The sequence below is a fragment of the Puntigrus tetrazona genome, chromosome 9, assembly GCF_018831695.1.
Source record: "Puntigrus tetrazona isolate hp1 chromosome 9, ASM1883169v1, whole genome shotgun sequence".
Lineage (NCBI taxonomy): Eukaryota > Metazoa > Chordata > Actinopteri > Cypriniformes > Cyprinidae > Puntigrus > Puntigrus tetrazona.
In genome coordinates, this window is record NC_056707.1 from 14540323 (window position 1) to 14551821 (window position 11499).

General features: G+C 36.3%; 1 protein-coding gene across 2 annotated transcripts in view; it reads right to left on the reverse strand.

The window, feature by feature from the left end:
- The window catches only part of xpo4 (exportin 4), a 30056-nt gene extending 18925 nt beyond the window's left edge, over positions 1-11131 (reverse strand). The window contains exons 1-6 of one of the 2 annotated variants that reach the window (XM_043248391.1): positions 10983-11131; positions 6894-6999; positions 6240-6381; positions 5987-6125; positions 5071-5187; positions 4595-4748 (exon numbers count right to left, since the gene is read on the reverse strand). In XM_043248391.1, coding sequence (XP_043104326.1) covers positions 4595-4748; positions 5071-5187; positions 5987-6125; positions 6240-6381; positions 6894-6999; positions 10983-11048 — 724 coding nt within the window. In that variant the 5' untranslated portion in view covers positions 11049-11131. Of the gene's footprint in view, positions 1-4594; positions 4749-5070; positions 5188-5986; positions 6126-6239; positions 6382-6893; positions 7000-10982 lie in introns of those variants that run through there. The other variant, XM_043248392.1, reaches the window with a different exon arrangement.
- Positions 11132-11499: the final 368 nt, after the last annotated feature.

Sequence of the window (11499 nt, forward strand, 5' to 3'; positions counted from 1 at the left end):
TACCGTTACTACTATTCATTTGCGCTGTCCCCTCCCACTAAATGTTTACCTCAAAATCTCCCCCTTTCCATATGTAGCCCACTGGGAAAAGAGATGGAGGAAAAAAAAGGAACGACAAAAAGAACGAGCAGGGAGAGAGAGAGAGAGAGAGAGAGAGAGAGAGAGAAAGCCTCCCACAGGAATGTCTGATCAAAGCCAGTTACCGGCAAAGGCCACGCATTCCACTGGGCCGGACCCACAGTCACTCCCAGCAGACAAATGCAAGCTCTCTCATTCACACACATACACACTGACAGTATCTGATCACGTCTACCATATACAGCCACATGTGTCAAAGCAAATTAGGTGGAGACTCACCTACGCATTCACTAAGCAGACAACGAGAAGCGCCAGGTGCCAAACTAGAATGAGTGTTACACCCCCTTGCCCGTGTCCGTCCTGAGTAGACCTGACTTTATGGCCTATTAAAAATAGCAAGGGGCCGGCAGAACTCTGAGTGACCCGTGCTAAGGAGAGAATGGGCCTCGAGGGAGAACGGCTGGAGCTTGTGTGCTGACCACCAGCGGGCTGATAGCAGTCTGCCACATGAGCACAGCAGGGAGAGACTGACTGACTGACGGGGCGCAGGGAATAAACCAGCCGGTCACTTAATGTCACTTGGAGCCATTGCTGGAAAAGTGTACGAGCGTATGAAAAACTGGGAGGGTGACTAAAGATATGACCTACTGAAACCCAATCCGGGCTTATTCACAAACACACATGACTCGTTTCCACCAGCCCTCGTCCCAGCTGCTGAAGACACCAAACACATGACGAACTCAGAAATCGACTAGCTGGGTCTCAAGTAAGTGCTGTAACGTTGGACTGACGTAGAGTCGAGTTCACATGACGTGATCACAACGGACATGCTATATTGTGTTAAAATACAGCTAGCCTGAACTCAACAAAATAGAACAGAAGCATACTTGTGATGGGTTTCGAAAAGTTAACTAATATAACTTGACATACTGAGCGAAACACTAAAAAAAGATAAATGTGACGTGGCAACCAGAGATGCCTTTTTGCACGTATATAACTAAGGCTCTTTAGTTCTTTATCTTTCATCATCTTTAGCAACTTTAGTTTTAAAAAAATGCACACTGCAAGACTTGCAATGATGGTAACTAATGTGTAAATTTTATGATGTTTAAGGTTCAGTAAGGTTGCTTAACCTTGTGCTCTCGACTGTAGGGTTGCCTTTATTTTAGAAATACAGCAATTCTGAAAAATTACAATTTGAATCAACTGCCTTGTATTTTAAAATATTCGAAAATGTAATTTATTCCTATGATGGCAAAGCCTCACTGTGCAGATTTGGTGCTCACAAAACCTTTGCTGAATGCTGAAAACAGTTGTACAGCTATTTTTTGTGAAAACTGTGGTAGTACAAAAGAACAGTTTTAAAACAATAGCATTTATTACAAATCCTTTAACAAATGTCTTGCGATATTATAAATGTATTAAAAAAAAATCCTGGAATAAGACTTTTGAACAGAAGTATCTATAACCAACTACAGTAAAATAAAAACTCCTGGAAAAACAGATTCAGACTGTCCTTACCATTTACAATCATTACCAAAACATTAACATACAGTTCCTTGACTTTTAACCGAACACGCACACATATGGTCTTTCAGATGTGAAGATAACATTTATCTGGTGTTGCACTTGAAGCGTGTCACATGTTGGAGAAAACTGAAGAAGCCATGAGATGAAGACAAAGCCTGGCACGATGGCTTTAGGAGAGAGATTCATGCTGCGACTGAGACAGAGAATGAAGGGTCACATACACTGATAGCACATTAAATAATGGAAAGCATAGTTTATATGGAGATATGCAGTTTCTAGTTTTAAAGCATTTAACAGAATAACAGGCAGGGGGTGTGAACGTTGTGAGCTGTCTGCAAATCAATTCCATTAACAAACTATTGATCTCATTTAGATTTATACAGAGAACAGAGATTAAATTCCTTAACTGTTTAAAAGAAATCCAATCAAAATAACAGGGTCTTCCATTAATTTCCTAGAACTGCGGTGGTCCACTAGTCTAATCTATTAGGGTTAGGGAAACTGAACTGATTAACACATTTAATATGCCGCAATACGGTTCCCTTAACCGAAAGTTACTACATGCATATTTGCAGCTCTAATGATCTTCTGGTTTATATACTGGCAGGGCCAAATAATCAGAAGTGGACGCTATAGTGTAAGAAATAAATGGATCCTGGACGTGAGCTGAAGACATTGTGTGTTGAGCTCAAGACTGCACACTGAATCAATCAGGAGGCATTCAGCGAACATAATGATCATGAAAGTGCTGAGAGCTGCCTGGAGCCAAAGAGCAGAGAAGAGATCCAAGTCTATTAGGAAGCCTGAGTGTCACATCCTCCCTCTTAAAATTCCCCTCACACCCTCCTCTCGGTTGTCAGGCTGAGGACAGTGGTCTTACAAAGCTCTGCTCCACTTGTGCATGCGTGTTAAAAATGAGCAGTGGCACACAGCCGTCTGTCATCTTGCTCCACCATTCAGAGCACCTGACCAGCTCAGAGCCCAGCCACAACTCACCCCGGGGTCACTAGAGCCATGGACAGACATGCAGTCCGGCAGACATTAAGGGAATCACGTGTTTAGGATTCACACAAATGACATGTACATGCGTCAAGTGGGAGTGTGTCATGGACAAATGACATGCATGCCATGGCCTTGGCAACTGAGAGATGGCGGCACTTTGAGGAAAGAGTTTAAGCGCTGTCAGGAATAGACATTAAAACACACGCACACACACACAAGATGAGTCATGACTGCATTTACAATTTATGAAACACAATTATTTAAAATAAATTAATATGTAATATTGTATAATTTATATAAACTATCATTCAAAAGTTTGCACTTTGTAAGATTTTTTTCATAAAGAAATTAATACTTTTGATGAGGATGTGTTAAATTAATCAAAAAAAGTGAGTCATAATGTTACAAATTTCTATTTTAAATAAATGCAGTTCTTTTTTTTTTTTTTTCCTTTTCTGAAACTTTATTAAAAAAAAAAAAAAAATGTTACCAGGCTAAAATGCAGTCATTTCACACGTCTTAAGCATCACAACTATTTTCTAAATAATAATATATGTTAATAATAAATATATATATATATATATATATATATATATATATATATATATATATATATATATATATATATATATATATACACACACACACACATACATAAATACATAAAATGCATACACATACTATTAGTCATTATTAATCACATTTAGAATAAGTTATGATGTGTGTGTGTGTATGTGTGTATTTATATTATGCATATTATATTATATTATGCATAAACATTTACTTGTATTTTCATGTATATATTTATATTAATAGAAATTTAAACATAACATTTCTTAAATGTATACAAAAACTTATTTTGGATGCGACAGCATGTTTGTATGTGTGTTTTTTTAAATAATATATATAAACATTAAATAATCTATTATAATAATAATACATAACATTTTAACAAGCCTGATAGTTCATCTAGATTTTTAGCTCGTCTCAATCTCACACATATTAAAGAACAGATTAATTGACTACTAATTCATTCAACATATTAAAGAGTTTTCAAATTTAACATAGTCACTCCGTCCTCTCCGTGTCCTTAACAAATGTGTTCCTGGAATCAAAGAACTATCTCCCCTCCAGCGCCCAGTGGGCAATTAATATGACTTGAAACTATGCAAACACATCAATGCACAAATGGCCGGCCGACATTCCAGCACAGCACTCAATGAGCTGTGTGTTTAAAGGCATACTTATTGAGCACGATAAGGGCTTGGCACAGGCCTCCTTTGTAAGTGATATGTGACCCTGGTTGGCACAGACGCCAGCTCAGATCTCTTTAAAGAGACACAGAGACACAAAGTCAGCCTGAGTGGGATTAACGCCTCACAGAGCTAAAACACACACAGACGCACACTCACCATCAATCACATCTCATGATTTAGGACTAACACTAGCACATGTGAACAGTAAAAATAATGATACATGCCAAGGATCAAGCAAAACTACGGAGAGACAAGAGCCTTATAAACTTGTATGTATGTCAATATATTAAAATCAAATTAAACAGTGGAACAAACTAATTTATCTAAATCAGTTATCCGTAAATATGCTGAAGAACTTCAAATGTAGTGGCTTTAAACATGTAAAAAAAAATTGTTGTTGTTGTTGTTTTTAAATCGGGCAACAAGAATTGTGCCTGGATCTGGTTCTGTGCACACAGTTATTTTACAAAGAAATGTTATGAAGGTTAACACCGATTATCACATTATAGCTTGTCTATTATTAATCCAAAAATAAGTCACAGTTAATTTTCTTTCCTAACCCTTGTGCCTCTAAAACATTCCTGGCTGAAGTCCAGGTCTAGTGCTTCTGAGTAACAGGAAGTCCAGCCTGCATCAGCTCTCAACTTTCCTCTGAATTTGCAAGTAAAAAAAAGACATGGCTACAAACAAAATTAAGAAGACCCCAAAATCTTTTTATGAAAGGATATGATTGGGTGGAAGGAAGTTCCAGCTGAGCACTTGATTGGCCAGGGCAAGGTAGCGCTGGAAAACACAGGACATCTGAGCGTTGAGGTTCTCTCTCCGACTGAATTCCTGCAGGACCTCCATAGTGAGCATGAAGATCTGCCTGAGATCGTCCTCCTGCAACACACACACATCCATCATAAAAGGAACAAGCATTCGAGTTAATTATCGTGTATTTAGAGCTGCAGCTGAGCTGTTACTTTATTTGAAATGATTCTCAGTGATTTTAGAGCAAAATCATGCAGAATTTGTTTATTAATGTGTGGCATTACATCAATATCACATTTGCAAATTAATAATTAATAAAAACCGTCACTCTCCATATCGCGTTAATACATGCATTCAATCCACATATGAATTCTTCTACATGTTTTAGTTATTTACATAAAAACACCCAGTACAGGGACTATATAACTTAACAAGACACAGAAATGCAAACCTGAAAGATGCGTTTGCAGCTTCCGTGAAACTCCATACTGAGGCCAATGTTACTGGTCTTATTGGAGCTGGAGAACTCACTCAACAGAGCTGTCAGGATGGAGCAGGCCAATGTTTGCTAGGGGGACAGATACAAGCAGTCACAATGATAAACATTTCTTTCCATCAAGGCCTAATATTTCAGGAAACATGCCTAACACACTTATTCTGCCATTTCACTTCAATACTGCTACAAAACACACAAAGACAGTAGTATAATGACAAGTGGGCTTTTAAATTTAACCACAGATTAACTCTTTAACCTAACGATGAACAAATTTAAAACTTAAAACTGGACTGCCCTCTGCAGGACACAGTGTGTATAATTCTTTTTTCCAGGGTTCTTTTGTTTAGGAATGCTAGTGGCCATGAATTATTTTTAGGAAAATAGTCGAAATTCAACAACACACTTTAAAAAATTAAAAACCACCCCAGAATATCACATTAATGTGTCACAATAAAACACATATTAGGGCCCCCACATGTTCTCACCAATAATTTCATAATGTTTGTAAAAATAATAAAATTCTATTACTGATAAGATTTATAATTGTTATTTAATTATTTATTATATCTATAACTGCATTCATGGAAGTCAACTGCAATGAACAAACTTTTTTCTTTTTAATTTAAGTTATATTGACTAAAGAAATTTATTCTTTTTGTTATTTTAATAACACACTGTTGTAAGAAATATTTCTATGAACATTACGTGGTATTTTCAATCGTTTAAACATTTTGATGTTTGCCAAGCCTACAAAAAACATTACTAACCGAAAGAATCACTTATTATACATTGTTTAATAGGCTTTTGCTGAATTATGGACTGATAGCAGCTCTATCTCACATCTTTGATCCATGTGATGCAGAAGTCTTACCACTGTGGGATTGCCGCTGCTGATGAGCTGACTGACCTCATGGAAGATGCTCTTACAGTTAATAGATTTATCAAGAGAGCCTCTCTTCACTATTACTGCTACCGCTAACAGGATCTGCTCTCGAACATACTTTTGCAGACTGCAGGGAACAGATATGTATACAAGATCAGGTAAGAAATGGAAATGGCTTCAGAAGTTATCCGGCGGTATAAGCACATGCTGTCACAGGTTTTATGTTCCTTCACACACTTACTTGGGTCTCTGTAAGACGTAGGTGAGAAGGAATGTTCTGAGGGACTCAATGCTGTTCTTTTCCAGAAGGATCCATTCTCTAACCACTGCCTCCATGATGGCTGTGGCGGCCTGGAACAACACATAGTCCACTTTACTAGTCTCTGTGGAAATAGAAAGACAATGTTTTTTTATTCTTATTTTATTATTTTTTATTGTTCTTAAATATTATTTTACACGCAGGCAAGCAGCAATTAAACAAAGTTCACACCAGAGTTTAGGCATTAAAATGTTTTAAGGCTCTGATATAATATAAACAAAACTGAATAATTTTTTTTTTTGGAAAAGTTAACACTGCACGAACACTGTTTAACTTAATTTGTGTTGCAAAGATGCAAAGGACTTATAGGTTTGGAACAACATGAGGGTGAGTAATTAATGACAGAATTTTCATTTTGGGGTGAACTAAACCTTATAATTTTTTTAAACTGATGATTTTATAGTTTATAGACATTTAAAGTTAATAAAATTAACCTTTAGCAGACATAAACATTTGAAATGCTTACTAAAAAATATTAGCAAGTCAATGGTGACCTGTAAGATGTTTGAATATGGAGATATTATGGGAAAAACCAAGACTCAGCACAGTAGAGTCAGTAGAGTGGCTGAAACTCACCAAGGATGTGTTTGCAGATGGCAAAAGGGGATTTCGACTTCCTGAAGGAGAGGAATATATGCTCTGCATGCTGCCTCTGTTCTGTGCTTACCATGGACGGCGGTGCCTGTGAACACATTCATTGGGGACTTTTTTATATCACATGACATTATAGCACATATGCAGACCAAAACAATCAAACCAAACATGATATTATATTTATTAAATTATTACAGCAGGATTTCGCAAGGTGTCTCTTGTGCTCATTAAGGCTGCTTGTACTTTGAAAATACTGTGAAATAATATTACAATTTAAAAATTCATTTCTGTGATGGCAGATATTCTAATATGCTGATTTGGTGCTCAAGAAACATGTCTAAAATGTCTAAAGTCTAAATGTCTAAAAAAAAGAGCCTACAAAAGTTGACAAATCAAGCAGCTTGTTCGCAGTAATGAACAATAAAGCAGTTTCTAATGCACGTGTCACAACACATAGGTGAACACATGAACACACCCAAGCCTGCCTGCTCACTGAATGCATCACACACTTGAGTCATAACAGTCAACATAACATTCCATTCCTAATTACAGCACAGCAGTCATCTAATTCACAATAACTAGACTCACGAGAGAAGACGGTATCATTTTATACAAACAGATCACCTGACACATTAAACTAGGCATATAAAATGAACATGAAGATGAATCCTGATTTCTGCCTGATGCCATGGAAACCTCAATATGATCATTCTTACAAAAAAGGTTCTTAATTGGCTTCAATGTTTCCATTAAAAATCTTTAACATTTCCTTTCCTATAAAGATTCTTTATAGCAAAAGCAGTTCTTAAGTCTTTTTTAAAAAAAAAAGTGAAGTATCACAGTAAAATGAATATTCCACGTAAACATTAAATATTCCAAGTATAAAGTAAAATCCTTATTGGCTTTTCAAATGTAAGCATTATAAAGTCTATAATATAAATTAATATGGTACTCAATTAGTGCTATTTTAGTATTATTTAATATACTATTTTTTTCTTATTTTTTTATGAGCTTTTTTCCAGTTTTCATTTAATTTTAGTTAGTCATTTTCAGTTTGCAAATTTAGTGCATTAAGTTCAACTTATTTCCGTTAACATAATATTTATTTTAAATAATTTTTTTAACAGTTTTACAGTACAAAGAAAGAACAGTTTAATTCTATGATAATAACCGTGTACTATACTTATATCTTTGGTCATGCTTAAAATACATCAGTCAGTTTCATGCAATATGTAAACAGCAATATGTCTATTTCATAAAATCCTGGATTATGTCCAAACCACCATAAACTTTAATGTAAATATCTACTGTTCTTTTAAAGCTGTTCTGCATAGCATATATAGCAGCACCTGTACCTCTCCTCGTATTCTAAGCTCCATCTAATCCTTCTGTTCACTCCGAGGCTATCTGCCTCCTATGGATATTGATTGCTTAGCTCTTGATCATAGATTTAGCAGCATCAAATCTATGATGTCCAGCTGTGATGCTGTGACCGACTGGTACAAACACGATGGGAATGTTTGCTTTTCAGATAACATTTTTCTTGTGCATTTAATTTCTGACACATACAGCTTCACACAGACAAAGGTTTTTTTTATGTTTGCTTTTTTTTCTCTTTAAAAAAAAGGTGGTTTGACCCCTAATAGACGAAAGACAATGGCACAGCCATCCCTAAAAGCACTGACATGCGCGTGTGTGGTTTTTTTGGTAAACATCACCCAGTGATATTAACACAAGGTCAGTTAATTATGTAATGATGTTCAGTATGGTCATAACAAGCTATTCCTGTAAACCTTAAAGAAAACATGCAGAAAAAGTATCTAGTCATGAAGAAGGAGAAATTAACTCATCAGTTATTCTATATTTAAATTGGTTGTTTTGCATCACTTTTTCCCCATTATTGACTAAAATTGCTAGCTGTACTGAATCTGGTCTATTGAACATTTTGATAATACTCACTTCTTAGCAGACTAAGATAATTTAATCCATCTATTGCTTCTATACCGTAATAAACAACTGTAGCAATTCTACACTGTAATGCTGCATGTACTCGCTAGCATCCGTCAGCGATTCGTCTGCACAAGCGTGACATCAGTGAGTCTGACTGGTGATCAGGGATCCACAACAACCAATCAATACATGATCTCTACTGTCAGTCTGACCTTTCCGCTTGCTGAAAAACAACCATGACAAAACCTACAGTTTTCTGACTTGATAATTGCTTATCTACTGGTCAGCCTTCACAATAGATACGAGAGAATTATTTAGAGGTTTAAATAACATAACAGGCCCATTGAATTAATTTTCATAAAATTTTATGTATTTGCAGCCGAATTGTTTACAATATTTTGATTGATTTTATAAAAAAAAAACAACAACAACACAAATATCATGGCAGTAAACCAAAATGATACAAATCAAGCTGCTTATAATTTCAATCCAATACAGAGAACATACAGTCATAATACAACACACGCGATCACTTCAAATAAATAGTTTTTAATTTCTAAAGAAATTAGCACTTTTATTAAGCAAGCATTTATTTAATTAAAACTGACAGTAACGTTTCTGCTTCACTACAGTATGTAATTCCACATACTTTATCAGAATGTTAAAACATATTTTCCACAAAAATATTCGGGAGCATTTTCCACAAAATTATTAGGGAGCATTGAATATTTCTTACTTTGAACGGTTTTCAAAATAAATAAGAAATATTTTTGAACACCAAATGAGCATATTATAATGATTCCTGACGGATCATTGAACACTAAAAGGCAGGATGCTGAAAAGTCTTTACTGTCACAGAAATTAATTAGAAAAAAAAAAACATTTACATAAAAAACATACAATAATAATGATCAAATAAACGTAGCCTGTGTGTCAAAGGCTTCTTTGAGAGAAATATTTAAAATATATCTAACCAATGGCCGAGTGAGCATATTGTAGTGTAAATATTTTATTTAGAGACTTCAAGTATTACCAATATTAATAAAATAACGTAAAAACTATTGTTAGGAAAATACCAGCTGCTATGTATGGCTGCTATGTATCCACACTAAGTTAACACGAGAAAGCAGTTCCTGGTGTCATTTTCAAAACTCAACCACAGCCTTGTCAATATACACACTTCCTATTAAATATCAGCAATCTATGCCATACGCTTGCATTAAACTGGCCTTCTCTATAAATATCCTCACTTAAAACATAGCTAAATCAAGCTGCAATACCACTAAATGTTTTTATTGGTGAAATTAAGATTAAAACACTGGACTAGAAGCTTCAGACTATTAACAGAGGCAAGCCAATGCACCAAATAAAAACAACGTTTTCACTCCTTTTAAGCTTCAAGTGGAAAAACTTATGGAAAGCACCATGAGATTTTACTTTACACCACCACAAACACCACACCATTTACATCACTCTGTCCATAAGGTACCAAAAAATCTGTCTAGACAGGTTTTGAGACAAAACAAGCAAAACGCACAGGCCATCATCTAACTGCTCGTGTCCTGCTCTCAACTTTAAGCTAGCCCCACTTTGTAGCTAGTCAACTCTTATAACGTCAAAAAAATTATAAAGGATTTAATGTTATTATGAGACAAACAAGAGGCTAAAAGTTTCTCTTTAGTCTCTGGTCTCTTGCTAAGTCTTGCTAAACATGTGCTTGGGCAAACATGCGGCTGAATCAACAGCGTGTGTAACTACAGCAGCTGATGGAGAAACTCCAGCAGACACACTTCAACTCATCCTGCGCGCTTTCACAAGGCTGGAGGATCAAACTAGGCCTCTGAGACACAACACCTGAGCTCACAGCGAGCATTACAAACACTGACTGTGTCACCGGAGCGGTGCTGTTAGGCGGAGGTGATGAAGAGGATGATGAAGGTGATGGTGGCTGCGCTGGGTTTAGCGGGATGGAGTGAGTCGAGTACTGCGCCACGCACCGCTCCGCGTTTATCGAGACTTTCCCCGCTAAACGACGAGCCGCGAGACGCCCTCAGAGTGAACCCCGCACACAGAGCTAACAGCACACTGACAGAGATGTGAAAACGGCGGCGAAATGCTCACCATTAAAACTTTGGCAGCGCTTTCCAGCTGTGAAATCACTTCTGGTGCACCGACCGCCGCCATCATGGTCGTTCTTCAGTGACGCGCCATGCACTGCATTGTGGGATTAAGCAGCCCTTCGGGCCAGTGAGTTCACGGGCACTTTTTGGCAGACAGCACTTATGTCCCCTTAAAGATTATGCAATACACGATAATGTTCTATATCTTTTGCTCATTTTGTTGTAATTTAAAATCTGACTTTTAATTTTTAATTGAATTTAAATGTGTTTGTTTTCATTTTAAGGATAGTATTTGATATAGGCACACTTGAACTGTCAGACAACGGTGTCAATTTCTGCTACTGTTTATCTTAATTTATCTCGATGACAAATTTATTCACAAACAAATTAAGTGAGCAGGTGCATTTTTATTCACAGCTCTAACTGGTGGAATGTTACAAGGTCAGAATTGATGATAAAATCCTTTTTTTTCAGTTGCGTGTGTGGCTAGTGAATAATAATAATGCTTAATTTATTTG